General features: G+C 35.7%; 1 protein-coding gene across 1 annotated transcript in view; it reads left to right on the forward strand.

Moving 5' to 3' along the window:
- VPS13A (vacuolar protein sorting 13 homolog A (S. cerevisiae)) overlaps window positions 1-16404 on the forward strand; it is a 106335-nt gene that overhangs the window by 11126 nt on the left and 78805 nt on the right. The window contains 8 exon segments of the mRNA XM_009328187.1: window positions 3556-3691; window positions 4382-4476; window positions 5283-5425; window positions 6747-6948; window positions 7037-7151; window positions 9908-10044; window positions 13152-13284; window positions 14094-14211. Of these exon segments, the coding sequence (XP_009326462.1) occupies window positions 3556-3691; window positions 4382-4476; window positions 5283-5425; window positions 6747-6948; window positions 7037-7151; window positions 9908-10044; window positions 13152-13284; window positions 14094-14211 (1079 nt within the window).

A 16404-nucleotide genomic window follows, 5' to 3' on the forward strand; every position in this document is an offset into this window, starting at 1 on the left:
GCGAGCGGCTGTGTGGTGCTCAGTTGCTGACTGAGGTTAAACCACAACAGCGAGTCTAAGAGTAACTGCAACATGAGGTTATGAAGATTTTACGCAGATGCACTTTAGTTCTAGTGATTGAGTTGTGCATCATAGAGTCTTTCTATTTTCCTTTTATTTCGCATTTGTTATTATAAGGCATAGTTAGTTTCAGCTTGTAATTAAGCAAAAACTAAATAGCTCCATATACTGCTTCTTCAGAATAACTGGTCTGGGATAAATTTCTTTCCACTTTTGGTGAGGAAGATCTACTGTGGAAAAAATGGTCAAAGGATGATAGGATAAGTCAAGTTGGAAGCGATTATACCCAAAGCTTCAGGATTTTTTCCCCCACACCCGCCCCGCCAACAGCCTAGACTATTAGTTTATTCCTTTCCTTCCTGATACCCTAGTATGTAGGCTGAACACCTGTATATGTAGTATGTTGACCTTTTGTTACTATTTGCAAATGTTATTCAGAATACAGCAAATGCAGAATACATTTAAGTAGATAATCACAATTAGGCAACAGAATGTGACTTGAGTAGTTACACTTAATTTGTTAACCTTGTTTTTCCTAGGTTAGTGTACTGCTTAGTTTTCACTGTAGTGTCTGAGCATCGTTCCAGGAGACTGAAGTGAAATCTGTGTAGGTTTTCTGAAATCTGTGAAGTGGTCTTTCTCCATTAATAATCAATGTGACTAAAAGTAAGCAGAATATGAAGTTTAGAATCTGAAATAATGTATTGATAATTAAACTTCATGAATATCAATAATTTCTTATGGCAGTGCTTGAAATTTTTTTTTTTTTGTGGAGTATATTAAGTATGATATGAACGCAAATGCTGCAGTGATAGATATTGTGCTTCTAAACCAAAACTCTAAACAGGAATCCATAAATGTGGGGTTTTTTTTCCTTCTAGTTGTCTGTATGTACACCCACATTTGGATGCTTATATGATCATTATTCAGACTTTTACAGAACCAGAAGACACATTCATATCCCTCCCCTTCAGTTGTTCCGCTGAATTGGAGTGCTTTTCACAAGAAGGGTTTTTTTGTTTTGTTTTAGTTCTCATTTAATTTTGGCATGTGTTTATTTTGTATAGCATATAGTTTCTTTTGGTTTTATCTTTTTTCCTCCTACTTCTTACAAGGTGAGGGAGATCCTAAAGAATTTCCTGTCTAGTTTTATTCTTCTTTTCTTCAGTATGACCGTGCTGCTTGCAAAAGGTTGTGTGTATGTCCTGACCACTTTCCAGGACTGAGTTTTAAGATAGGTTTCTGTAGTGCTTAGAAGTAGGTTGCAAGCAAATGAATTTTCATTTGTTTGGGCTTTAAGCCTTGGATTTGAAAAGTGTTAGAAAAGCATCTTGGAAGATCTGCTAGCTAACTCTCTGAATTTATTTCTAAGTATTGAAAATCAGGTCACAGTGATTCTAAATTATGTTCAACCTCCATCTATCTGTCAGAACCCATCTGTCTTATTGTTATCAGGTCATACATCTGAAAAAGGTCTCAAAGGACTTGTAAGAGGCAGATCTACTACTAGCTTGGTATCCTGACAGCGGTAAGTCTACTAGGAATTTAAAGGAGCACCCTTTAGTTGTGGGCTGAGTAAAGCCAGATAAAGGACCCTACTGTTTTGTAAACTTTTTTTTTTTTTAAAAAACATACCTTAGAGTTGAATTTCAAGGGCTTTCTTTTCTAGAGTTCTGCTCCCCAGAACTCACACTTGTGAACACAGTACCATCTGATTTTCTGGGAACTTTGTAGCAAGAACCAAACCTTATATTCCAAACCTTAGGCCACTTTTTAATCCTCATCACTAGTGCCCTAAGTACCAAACACCAGCTTCAGTGAGCTAAGCATCAAGTCTCTGTATCAGATAGCTTGAGATATTTTGTGCTTTCAATCTAGAGAATATAGACACTTCACCTGAATCAGAATACAGGACGACACTCTTGGTTCTCTCTTTCTTTTAGTCAAAACAGTTTAGCTTCCAGAGTAATCTTTCCACAGACTATGACTGTATTCACTACTAAATCATTGTAAATGGAGGATGGGGAAAGCTCAACAGGATTTCTTCAGGAAATTTCTGTAGTTCCCATACTGCACAAATGTTTTCTTCATCCTTGCAGAAGCACTGTTCCCCTCTCTTCTGTCTGTAGCCTTTCTTACCTTGGACTCTGGTGCCAGCTGCTGCCTCAGACATGTTGAGAGTAACAGCTTTAAGCATCACTTCTTTTTCTCCATGACATTTGTCCTTCAACACCAACTCCTTGGTGTCCTAGAAACCTCTAATTTCAGAGGTTTAACAGCCCTTTTTTCTCAGGCTCTGTCCATTCTTTTCTTGGACCGTTTGCTCTGTAACATCTGCTTGATGACTTGGTATCCATTATAAAGAGGACTTCGGAGGATTTTGTTCAAACTTTTTGAGGCCTTGTGTTGTTTAGCTGACATTCTGCATCATCTCTCTGAGGTGAATCAGTAGTGTCAGTTCAGAAGCCTTTATGTTTTCATGGTGAGTCCTGCCTTCCATTGGCCTGTAGGTGGATAGATGTGACAAGTCCCTAAAAAGTTCTGATTTGTAGCGGGCTGTTTTCTCTAATTGTGTTGCAGACATCTAAGGTTTTTTGAATGCTGAGAAGGGATCCCTGTCTCAGTCACTTTGGGTATCCCATTCACCAAGGCATCTCTAAATTCAGGTCTTGCCTGCAAGTGTTTATATCTTTTCAGGTCATATTAGTGATGAAGAAAAATAATTAGTTTGTGTGATCCACTACAGTTTTGAGAACTCCTCTGTCTCTTAGATCGCTTGATGGTTGTTTGCTATCCCTTATGCCAAACTTTCAGTGGTCAAGTCTGGATGAAGTTTGCGCTTTCTGGGAGGACCCAGTATTGGAATCATCACTGGCATCAGGCAGGACATCCCCTAGTAGTTGAAGTAGTGAATGTGATAGAAGGGAGGGTTTTCCTACTGTTATAGCTATACGTATCAGATCCAGGAATAGTTTGCTATATTCCTTAGAGTAAATATTCTATTACAAGAGCAATGATTTTTTTTTTTTTTATTGTTGCTTTGGACACCTATCTTGAAATGAAAAATATAGAGATTATTTAAAATTTGGCCTGTGCTGGCTATTTAATTGCTTACATATGTATTTTTGATGATTCCTTAGAAGTGTATTGTTGTACTGTAGAGCACTGTGTAATGTTGTGGAATTTTTTTTTTTGGTGGTGAGAGCTAGAGAGAAAATCTGCTAAACATGTATTGACTTAAAATCAGCTACCTTTTGCTTGCTCTTTTTGTTCATAAAGGTGGTTGATTTTATGCAAGTGAGAATTGGTCTGATGATGCACTGTGTACTTGAAAAAGTTATTAGAAGAAAAATAAAAAATAACACGTTGCCTTTTCAATGGTTGTCTAATGATGTTTTGATGTGTTAGACCATGTCTTGGATCTATGTTTCTCTTAGGAAAATGAAGAAAGAATCATGAAGAAAATGACTTGTTTGAGTATTTTTTAAATTTCAGGCAACTAAGGCTGGATTCAAAATCTTCAGACCAGGAGTAAAACAAGATGATGAAAATGGTGGTGGCTGGTTTAGTTGGATATGGAGCTGGTCAGGCGAAAAAAAGAATGAACAAAAACAAGAAGTAAAGGGTTCAAGTATGTTTGTTTATTGGTATTTTTTTCTATTATTAAAAATTACTTATTAGAATAATAGGTCCCTAGCAGTGGAACTTTGGATTTGTTTAATATCGGGGCTATTGGATTATTGGTGTTTACATTTTCTCTTAGCCTTTTTTTGCTGATGAAGTTGTTAATTGCACGTTACAGAGGTATCTTACAATTCCTTCCATAGCGCTTTCTGAACTGTCTTCAATTTGTGCTTTCTCCTGCCACAGTTTTCACATTTGTCTGTATGGTGTACTGTGTATGGGGATTTGAAGAAAGTGCTAGAAGACAGTAACAGTTAATGGAATGTAAACAATTTTATTTCCATTCATTTTATAATTTGGCTATTTCATGCAGCGTATTAGAGTTTGATTCACTTAAGTACAGGGCACCTAGTAAGGGTTGTGGAACACGGAAAGTAAATCAGAAAGGTTGCTTCTATTATTAGCAAGCTAGGATATAGAGTAGGTCAGAATAAAAGTATAACTGCATTTTAAAGCATGTTTTGGGACACTTGAGACTTTGCCTTAAACCTCAGGGTTTTTGCTTTTGCTAATTCAGGACAATGTTGACAGTATCTACTGTACGTTATAGACCTACCAAGCACTGGGAAGTGTATAATAGTATTTGCATTTTTCAGATACCTATACTGAGTTTAACTAACCTCTTGCAATGTGACAGGTCTCGAAGAGCTGATGACACGTGAAGAGAAGGCTAAACTTTATGCTGCAATTGGATATAGTGAAACAGCTGTGGATCCAACCCTTCCAAAATCAGTAAGTCATAACAGACTATGATACCAAACAATTGGTAGCTTTATCTGCCAGTAAAAATCTAAAGATTCTAGGAAATCACTTTTAAAATTACTTGAAGCTCTGTCCTTATATTTGAATACTGTTCTGATACTTTTTAATGAAGTTACTGCACGCTGGTTTTGTGCAGAACAGAGCATCCTTAGATGCAGTTTCAGGAGAGTGGTTATAGAGCTTACTTTGGATATTCTGAAAAAGTTCAGGATGAAATTTTGCTCGCTCAAGCTAGAACAAAATCATATAAGTAGTGTATCGTTTAAGTTATGAAATACTTCATATATCCTCTTACAATATTCAGAAACTTTTTAAGAAAGTGCACTAAGTGATTCACTGGAGTATTAAATATGAGTGATAGATTAGGTAAGGTAGGTAAGTATATAAGGAAAGAAGTGATTGAAGGACAGTAGTGGGGAAGAGCAACATTTTTGAACCATTCAGAAATAGTCTGATAAGTCATCTTTATGTGAGATACCATTCATAGTACAATGGACTGCCTTCCAGCTCTATGTCAGAGGCCCTTTATCTCACAATGTGATGTAGAGACATCAAAGACGTGTGTTTGTAAGCATAGTCTACTCTTACTCTAACTCTGCCTCTTCGTAATAACTATTTGGGAATGACTTTTACACCAGCTATGATGCAAGCTATTTATAGCACTAGAAAAATAGTATCAAACTGGTATTTGTGGTTTTCATCTCTTCATAAACTCTATTGAAATATATATTAACATATTTTATAATCCACTGTTGTTGTTTTTCCTGCATATCTAGTATGAAGCCATGAAGTTCTCTGTGAAGTTATTAAGCATGTCTATATCAATAAGAGAAAACAAACAAACTCCTGAGCTGGTAAAATTTGCATTAACTGGCTTGAGTACAGTATTTACCCAACGACCAGGTGCACAAGCAATAAGGTGAACTTTCTCTATCACACTGTTTTCGCTCCTCATGAAATGTTGGTGATGGCTAATAGGCATTTTAAGGCTCTGTTATGATGTTTAACTTCCATTTTTCACTGTCATTTCTTGTGCAGTTTGGGAGCAGAATCATCCTGCAACTGATGGACAAAGTGAATGGATACTGTTTCCATGATTAAGTTCTCTCCATCTTCAGAATTTTTTGTGCCAATACAGATTTTCTCCCTTTTTTCAGCTTATCATTGTTATGTACAAGAAATCCAGTTACTAACTTGTTTCTTGCTTTGAAAAGTGACTGTTGCTCTTTTTGAAACTTAATCTGAGCAAGGTGATCTCATAACCGCTTGTGTGTAGGCATTTAACATGACTGAAAAGTTCTTGATTTTTCAGTTGAGCTTTTAGATTTGCAGAAGAAAGCTGTAACTGGTGATTTTGGCTTGGTTCTGTGCTCTTAACAGTAGATGATGAAAAGCAGTGATACGAAATATTTTAATTTCAAATTTAATGACTTAAAAATTTTTAAACCTTGTCCCCTCTAGTTTGGGGCATATTAGTATAATCTATGTATGATATTAAGATACTATTGATCTTACTGAGTCTTATGCATAATTTTTTTTAGGTTTTGCTTGCAGCTTTTCTGTTTGTTTCCCTGTGCATCTAAATGGCCCAATAATGCTATCATACTGAGAAAAGGGAAGAAAATGTTATATTTTTACAGTGAAACACTTTCCTTTGAGTGTTGGGAGATAAAGATCTTCAACTGAGAGCTGTTAAAGAGGTGGACAGAGTATTGAAAAAAAATAAATCCAACACCTAAAAAATACTTCCTCAGAGTAATGAGGCTATTAATCTTGTGCTCCTCTTGTGGTGTTTCTTTTACTTCTCTGCACTGGAACCCTTTCCTCTCTGCTGTATCTCTGTTCCCCAGTGTAAACTGTGCCGTCTAATTCCTGAGCTTATACTACAGAATTCCCATTTGCATGTCTCTTCCCTGCCCTGACACCTGTCCTCATGAAAAGTGTATGAGGTGAATAACTTGGACCCCCTTTCTTATTTACGCAAGGGTGGCTAATAGAGACAAAAGATAATTAAACAGAAAACAGTTAACGCATGGATATATGTGTTATATCCTTAGACTAAGCTATTTGTATTTGAGGTAGGGTAGAGATACGTTGGTGGTGGTGGTGGTGGTGGTGATGGTGGTGGTGGTTTTGGTTTTCGTTTTGTTTCTTTCAGCTCATTCCTGTACTCTTACCATCTAACTGTAGCTAGCCAGATGGATATTACATCTGAACATGCTGTTTACCTTTCTTTACAGATTTGAAACAAAAATTACCTCACTTGAAGTTACAGGCATGTCCCGAGAAAAGTGTACACCCTGTCTCCTATCTTCTCGAACAGTCTATTCAGATGAGAGTACCTCACTCTTAAGCATAATGTTTGAGACTAATCCTTTGGATGAGAAAGCAGATCAAAGGCTTAGAATAGAATCACAGCCGCTGGAAATAGTATATGATGCGGTAAGTAAATATTTGAATAAGATATAATTCTTGAAAAATCTTACTTAATAGTAAATTTGCCATTATTATTTTTGCTTTATTTTAACAGATGACAATAAATAGCTTAGTAGATTTCTTCAGGCCTCCGAAAGATGTACATTTAGAGCAGTTGACATCAGCAACTCTGATGAAGCTTGAAGAGTTCCGTGAAAAAACATCAACAGGCAAGTGCTGCATGCTCCTCGAATTGCACGCTCAGACAAATTTTAGATTCTAGGATTATGAAAATATTATATCTTTCCATATAGAGGTGCATGGATCCAAGTCATAGCTTTCTAACACAACACCTAAATCAGTTGAATTCTTCAATCTCATTACAAAGCATTTGTTCTAGGTATTGGATAATTTTATGTCTGTATCTTTTTCAACTTCAACTTTCTATGTAAAATATGCTCCACACCCTGAGGTAGTATTTTAGTGTTTATTCTGTTGTACTCCATGCAGAATTAAAAACAGTTTGTTACTTCCAACTTCTCTGTTTTGTTCATCTGAGTATCTAAATGGCCTTAATTGTTTCATACTCTTTAAAAACTGATGCTGAGATATTGGTCCTCTAATGAAATCCCTAAATCCTTTCCAGAGTTGTTGCTTTTCAGGACACTATCTGCCTTTGTCTAAACTGTTTTCCACTTTATTCCTTGATGAACGTTGATTTTGATCTGGATTGACTCAGATCAAGTCATATAAACTATATTTATCTGTCTTCCAGTTACTCAGCATTAAAGCTATTCCTCTAATTTTCATTTCATCCTGGCCTTTTATCTCTAGGGATCTTATGTTTTGACACATGAATGAAAATGGTGAATACTTTTAAGACTGAGATTTGTGGAATTAACTTGTTCCAGTAAGGATGTCTGAGGCTTTGTAGATCAGAGGTGTGTCCAGCGCAGTGTCCTGTCTCTGACTGTGGATGGGAGAGGATGCTAAGGGGCCATTTCATATATAAATTATTTTTAAAAGGAAAAAAAAAATCAGTGATTTTTTTTTTTAACCTCATTTAAATTTGTAACCTATTAATATTTAAATTGTACATTTAAAAAATCTGAATACTCGGTGATAATAAGTGAAAGCAGTTACAGCAAACTCAAGCATAATGTATATTTAATTGATTGCTTTTATCAAGCTAGTATCAGGAATGAAATCAGGCATCAAATATTTTCTATTCATTAGTTCTTTGACTGAACTGTTTAATTAAGGACTAATGTCAGATTAACCAGTCAAAGTTAGGTGGGTCAACTTGCGTGTCTTTTCTATTAGAAACTTCTCCAGCAATACTGAATGTATTGATACCACAGGTCATTCCTGAGATTAATTGGATAAAACTTTGCTTAGATTCAATATGCTTGGTTCTCTGCTCATTACCACCAAATACTCTGGTTGTGATCATGATTCATTTTTTTGTGGAAATATGAAATCATGCTATGTGTCTGTTATAATTTAAGCATAGCATTACTTTAAAGGTATATCCAATGATTCTTAACCTTCACAAGAATGCTGAGTAGCCCATAGTAATCTAAAAGCTTGTTCCACTCACAGATGAGAAGCCTGATGGAAATTTCTAAAAATATGCTGTGCATTGCTTGTAAAATCTTGGCTGAGACTTACAAAATTACCAGGGGAAGAAGATTTGATCTGCAGAATATTCTGTTGCAGGGAACTACGTTAATCTCAGAGGTAGAATTAAAAAAATTGAATCATATCAATATAATTAATATCTTCAGACTTGCAGTCCTTCTCAGGAAAGAATTCTTAACACTTTTCTTTCAAGCAGTAGAAGATAGCTGGAAAATACTGGGGAACTGTGAGCTGTAGAAGTGAAGGAACTTGCTACACCAAAATAGTTACGATTTTCAGCATCACTAAAATACATTACAAAAGCTTAGTTTCCCAGAGTTCAATTTATGGACTTAACTATGTTCTCTTCCAAAATGAAGGAAAAAAGAAAGTCTTTTCTTGAACTTTCTGTATCACTCAAATACGGTTAAGCATTGAAAACTGAAAAAATATTAATCTTTTTATTAATCCAGTTATTTTATCTTGCAAATCCTGAAATGTGGTTGCCATCCAGTTCTCCATTGACTAATCTAGCTCTCCTGTGGCAGAACAACTGTTGATAATGTTGGAAAAGTTTTAATTGCTTTCTTACCAATGTGGGTGTGCTGCGGTGTCATGTTGTCATCTTCATAATTTATTATCTCTGCTTCTGTGATCATCAGCTTGTTGCACCTGGCAAATATTTAATGGGTTGTGGCTGCATCCTAAGGCAGTTTTCAGTGCTAACGTGAAGCAAGACCATTCGTTCCTCTTCAGATGAACAAAAAACCAGAATTTGATCTCAAATGTTCTGACAGTCTGAATTTCCCAACTAGTTGCATGATTTATAAACAGAATTTTTGTAAGACCTTGTATTTGCTGGTCTTCAGCATCTCAAGATGGAGATGCTTGTCAGCAGAATCAGTGTAAACTTCAGTATCTCAGTAGTAACAATGCTAGCAGTTTGGCTAGTGCAGTTGGATACTCCCAATAAGAACTTCTAGAACAATTAAATTTCTGAATCTGCAAAGCACAATGGGTTAACTCAGCAATTGTCAAGTTGCAGTGCACATTCCAGTGCTTCTCATTTCATCTCCGCTCAGTATGAAACTTTTTTGGATTTGCATGTGTTGTGTTGCTGTCTCTACTTGTCCATTAGCATTGTTTGCTGTCATCATTTCATCTACTTGGTGCTTCTTTAAAGACTACCTGTAATTATTGGTTCAGAAGAAATTTGAAGAGCATCTGTACTTCCAACTAAACTTAGTTTTCTAGCATTCACAGCTCATTTAAAGTTAGACTTGAATTTCTTTTTATAGCTTCTTTTAATTCCGTAGCTTCTGTATGGATTACTTTGTATATATTTACTAATTATATTATTTTTCAGGTTTGTTGTATGTTATTGAAACCCAGAAAGTTCTTGACCTAAAAATTAACCTCATGGCTTCATACATCATTGTTCCACAAAAAGGTTTCTATGACTGTACGTCCAATTTACTACTTCTGGACCTTGGTAATCTTAAGGTGTGTATTTACCTAATGAATAACTTACTGAAAATGATAGTTCAGCTTTTATGTAATTTCCGGTTTCTTAATTTGTATTTTGTGGTACTCGTTAAGTAACTTCCTCTTGCAGTTTATGTATTAGGTATTAATTTTAAACTGCTTTCCAGTGAAAGCAGAAGTTATTGAACTCTTCTCAGTAGATTCTTTCTACCCAAAAGAATTGTTAGAAAATAATCCTCCCCTGGAATGAAACCACTGTCGATGCTTTGAACTGTTATGTGGAAAATGTCTAATGATTTTTTTACCCTAGAATATAAAATAGTAAACTTTTCACTTACATGATTAAATGGTCTTCTTATTTTTAATATTAGTATTATTTGTGTTATCAATTACTTTTTGGACATTGAGTTTACTTTAAAATGAGAAAAGTAAACATTGGCAATTTATAAAATAACTTGGATAAAATTAGAGATATGTTTGAGATACTTCATGCAAGGGAAAAGTCAAAAAAGTAGTTTAATGTTGTATTTAAAATTATAATTCAGCACTATAAAATCATAGAAGAGACTGTTTCTGCATACTATTAGCAATCTTACTCATTGGTGAACTTGTGTTCTTTCAGCACAAATGGTCTTACATGTATACAGGCAATTTAATTTTTTTTTTTTACTTGTACTCTGGCTAAGAATGATTCTGCCACTTACTATCTGTTTACATTGCCGTATCTGCTTTTTAATAAGAATTTGTTTCAAAGCTTAAAACCTTGCTAAAGTGAAGTAAGTTTTCTATGCCTCTGTCACAGACTGACTTTCTGAGCATGTGGGTTTCAGTTAGAATCATAGAATAGTTTGGGTTGGAAGGGGCCTTTAAAGGTCACCTAGTCCAACCCCCCTGCAATGAGCAGGGACATCTTCAACTAGACCAGGTTGCTCAGAGCCCTGTCCAACCTGACCTTGAATGTTTTCAGGGATGGGGCATCCACCACCTCTCTGGGCAACTTGTTCCAGTGTTTCACCACCCTCAGCATAAAAAATTTCTTCCTCATATCTAGTCTAAATCTACCCTCTTTTAGTATAAAACCATTACCCCTTGTCCTATTGCAACAGGCGCTGCTAAAAAGTCTCTTTCTATCTTTCTTGGAAGCCCCTTTTATATATTGAAAGGCTTCAGTAAGGTCTCCCCGGAGCCTTCTCTTCTCCAGGCTGAATAACCCCAACTGTCTCAGCCTGGCTTCATAAGAGAGGTGCTCCATCCTTCTGATCATTTTCGTGGCCCTCTTCTGGACCCACTCCAACAGGTCCATGTCTTTCCTGTGCTGAGGACTCCAGAGCTAGACGCAGTACTCCAGGTGGGGTCTCACCAGAGCAGAGTAGAGGGGCAGAATCTCCTCCCTCGACTTGCTGGCCACGCTTCTTTTGATGGAGGCCAGGATGCAGCTGGCCTTCTGGGCTGCAAGTGCATGTTGCCAGCTCATGTCCAGCTTTTCATCCACCAGCACCCCCGAGTCCTTCTCGGCAGGGCTGCTCTCAATCCTTTCATCCCCCAGCCTGTATCGATAGCGGGGGTTGCCCTGACTCAGGTGCAGGACCTTGCACTTGGCCTTGTTGAAAAAGAATATATCAGGTGCTTCAGGAAGTGGAATTAGTGAAAAACATTGCTATGTAGATACTAAAAATAATTTGGATTACAACCAGATCACTTATTTCAGTGACTAATAATTTTACCACCTTTTCTGAATGCTGGTCATTTGTAGGCACTTTGTGGAGTTCAGTAATCAGTCTGTATATTGGTTGGGTGCTTGAGACAGCCTCCTAGATCTAATGGAGGAAGGAAATAGAACAGCTTACCTCCTCTACTCCATCCAGAGGAAATTACTCCCAGAATAATACATAGAAGAATACATTTCATAATCAGACTCCAGTAAATGGGTCTGTGAGATTTTTTTTTTTTCTGAAATGGATGAGTAATTTTCACAGTGAATGTGACTCTTGGATTGGTTCCTGTCCTTTAATAGAAATTAGAAAGCAAGAGGAAGGAATTGGGCAATACCAAAAGAGAAGAGTTAGATGCCTCTCAGGATATGATTAATGATTCTGTGTTCGCTTTGGGTGACATATGCTTAAGTGAGATGTAGGCCATTCATTGAATGGGTATGTTTAAGACAAAACAAATAGTCTCTTTTCCCTCAGTTATGTAATGGATAAGGTCAAGCCCCAAGGGGGAAAATGGCATATAAAATTAAAACTGTATCTCAATACAGATATATAAGTGGACTTAATTAAGGTTGCACAGGCAATATTAATTTGGTAATTCTGAATTTTCAATCTGCAAGTTATTTTTAATGTAAAAATAGTCATAGTTCAGTAACACTGGAAAAAGAAATGCTATGTCTTAGACACTAGTATTTAAACCTGTTTCACGGTTATGAACCTTATCTTGAATATTATCTGGGTTTGACAAAAACAGGTATGGATCCAAAATTGTTAGACATTTAAGGATGAGGACAGCCACAGTTCATCAGAGATGAATAGCAGAGAGGGCACATACAAATGTGAAATACCAAAGCAGTATGGGCATCCCAAAGCTGAGTCAAAGGGATATTGACTGATATTAAAGGAAAGACATTGAACGTTGATGATGAGCGGTCCAAATCCCCTTTTCCCTTTTACTCTGTTTGACTAATATGTAACAGGGTAATGCCACAACTAAATTCAACAGGATTCAAAAACAGATTTCATGTTTCTGAGGTGATTAATGCAGTAATATTTTTATATATTAAAAAACCAAAGAGTTATTCTACTGATTACAAAGGGTTTGAGACTTCGGGTTATGAGTCACTTATTAAAGGAAATAATTTTACACAAAATATATTGTATAAAACTTCATAGATTTTAGTTCATTTTTTATTTTGTTTCTTTCCTTGAAGAAGAAATGGAGTTTAGTATTCTCCATTTTTTGTTTTGATACAGGCTACTAATTTTAGATATCTGTGATATTTGTAAGACTCTGTGCCCTTGTAATGAGGACTTAAATTTAATCTTTTGTCGTCGTAGGATCAAGTATTTGTAGAATTAGTGCTTTGCATATTTTTGTAATTGATTTATGCTTTTTTGTGACTTTTTAAGATGAAAAGCAAAAGTCGTTCTGATATATCAGAACTCAAAGTAGGACAAAGCACTATTGAAGATATAATGTCAAGAGCTTATGACAGTTTTGATATCCAGCTCAGCAGTATACAGTTACTGTACAGCAAACATGGTAAGTATTCATGAAAGCAATCTTTCTCTATATGAGTAAAAATATTTTGATGGTTGATGTGCCTTTTATATTTTTAACTGAAACGGTGGAGAATCTTTGGAACATACTTCTTTAGACTCATGTTCTAAACTCAGTCCTATGAACATGTTACGAATTTCCAAAACATATCTTTAGGCCTTAGATTCCAACCTTAACTTTTGCTAAATAAATAAACTTAGAATAAATCCCTTATTTTTGAAGATGTCTCATTTGATTTGCTGCATAATAAATATAGGAGTGTAATTAATTAATTGATGGTATTTTCCTTCAGTGCCTTTTCCTTGCTTCTCTCCAAATTTAAAGCAGAATCCACAAATAGTTGTAGGTTTGATTATTTCGTGAGGGTAAGGAAAAGATCAGAATCCCTTATCGAAGAAAACTTTTACTAGTAGTTTGGGAACTAACAATATAGAAGGAGTCAGAACCAGAGAGGTCTTAAGCATTTAATTCTTAACCCTCTGATTCCAGAGGGGAATCCAGAGCCTAAACTCACTGTACCATGCATGTTAAGAATTGGGCCCTTAGAAGTTTGCAGCATGGATGGGGTAGCTGTTCAGATGTGAACAGTAGAAATTATTAAGTAGTCTTGTATGTCTGAAGTTTGGATCTTGTGTAATATACATGTATTGGTAGAGCTGTAAAAGAGATCGTGTCACCTCAATTTTTAGCAATATATACTAACTAACATCAGATACTTTAATTCTGTGATACATGTAATGAGAAGGAATCTCTTTCAGTGTTTAAAACGTAGGTTTTCTTTGCTCCTCTAGATGAGAACTGGCAAGAGGCTCGGAAGCTGAAATATTCATCTCAACATATCTTGCAGCCCTTGGATGTAAAAGTGGAATTTAGCAGGGCTATGGTTGTTACAGATGCAAGAATGCCCAAGTATGTGGTTTCTCCTATTTTGAAATTTTATGGTAAATGACTTTTTAGGGGAAAAAGAGAAAAAATCAAGGACCTAATTATACTTGCACTATTTTACATCAGCCATGTGTGAATCTTGGAAGTAAAATACCTTCATCGAGAAAAATAGAGAATAAACCCAAGAAGTTGCCAGATATTAAAGAGGTGATAGAAGATTGCATTGTAATAAAATAAGTATGCATAATATATTTAAAGATTTTTGTTAAAGATATTAATACCTGTTCTAATTAGGTCTTTCTAATAGCTATATTTTAGTTCTCATTGGAAATACTGAGGAGCAAAAAATCTGAACTTACAAAGTCTCTTTTATAAACATCACAAAAATATTCTGAAAAGTAACATGCTGTCATACTCCCTCTCTTTCACTTAGGTTATTCATCTTGTTTGTTTACCTACTAGAGATCATTTCTCAGGGAAACAGCTCTTAATGCATTGAGTTTGCACTTAGGCTTATTTAGCAAAAAACCTACTGGTTATGGAAATTGTACTCAATTAGAGGAAAATGTATGTTACTATTAATGATGAAACTTTGATGTTAAAGTCACTGAGTCAAAGTGGCAAAGATTAATTTTGCACGTATTTTGGAAAGCGCATCTTCACTGATGTCTGATAAGGACACTATTATCTAAAAAAATCCAATCAGTTTTGAAGTACTTGCACATTAATGCATTACGAGGTAATTTGGTTTATTAAGTCATTAATAAGAATCATATTCCTATGCTACAACAAGCTAGCATATGGTTATTTCATTCTCAGCACTGTTGGAAATTCAGATTTTAATTTTTTCAGAAAATTAATGGCATAAAAATAGACCTAGGCTATTGCAGAAAATTGTTCAGTACAATCAGCAAAATCAAGAGGCAGTTTGTGAAATAAAAGAATTATGAAGAATCTAGGATTTGCTTAGTCAGAAAAAAAACCCTAAAAATAATGTACCTCACCAGTGCTGTGTATTGTGAACGCAGATCAATTGATTGCATGGTATAATGGTGCCACCTTCTGGAATGCTGGGAGGCCAGATTCTGAATTTTGATGCTTGACTTTACAAATCATCTTATTCTTTCCCTCCTTACTTTTTCTCTGTTTGGTGGAGAAGGTGAGATAAGGGAAATAAAACTCACAGGAATCTGTCTTTTTATGTCAAGAAGTCCAGGGAGGGAAAGTGAGATTTCATTTCTGTGATCATATAACAATGTCATTTTAATGTAGGTTTGTAATCAACATCTCTCCAAGTTATGCTAGTATAACCTGGATTAAGGAGTGTCAGCTCTTAATGAGAACACCTGTTGCAGTATTGTAGTACTACCTGTCTAACTGTCTTAGCTACCAGGTGTGCTTTTCCTTTTGGCAGTTTATGTGTCTAGACTGATTCTGGGAAATTTTTCCCTAATGGATATTATTTCTGTATTCTGAATTCTCATACAATCACTTACTTGACAGTAAATAGTTTCTACCTGTGTCTATAAATTGGCAAATTTTTTTTCCACGGAGATAGTAATATTTCTTGGAGATCAGCTGCTGCTTCTTTCTGAGTGCCTGCACTGTCTACAACTGTTAGGAATGCCACAGACAGCAGTTTGGTACTAGATAAGCATATACCACAGTGAGTTACTAATCATAACTAATACTATAACCTGCAACAAGAGCAAATAGCCATTTCAAATATAGCATTTTGATACTATGACTTAAGAACAGCTAAACTTGTTAATTTTGTACCTGGTTCAGTCTCCAAATGCTTCCAGGATGTATTCTGCAGATGGTATTATAATACTCTAGAGTCGTCTACCAGTCTTGAAATGACTGGTACAGCAGCTTTTTACCTGGTGGTGGAGATGTGACCTTTCTTTGATCTCTTTAAAATTCTGAAGTCTGAAAATCATGAACTTCTGTATAATATATATCCGGTTAGGATCGTATGATAAATTTTTACATTTGGTTATATACCTCCCAAACCAATTAAAACTATGAATGTTCTATTTTCTGTTGGTCTCTATCTTTGACTACTCAAACTCATCAAGACTATCAGTATCAACGTAGCTTCAAATGCCAAATGTCTCATCACTGCATAATCTCTTTTTGTTTTTAAGAATGGTCAGTTAATGAGTGTTTATGTACAAATATTTAGGCCCATGTGATCTCTAGATGACATCGTGC

This window comes from Pygoscelis adeliae, unplaced genomic scaffold, assembly GCF_000699105.1.
Source record: "Pygoscelis adeliae isolate BGI_AS28 unplaced genomic scaffold, ASM69910v1 Scaffold45, whole genome shotgun sequence".
Taxonomy (NCBI): Eukaryota; Metazoa; Chordata; class Aves; order Sphenisciformes; family Spheniscidae; genus Pygoscelis; species Pygoscelis adeliae.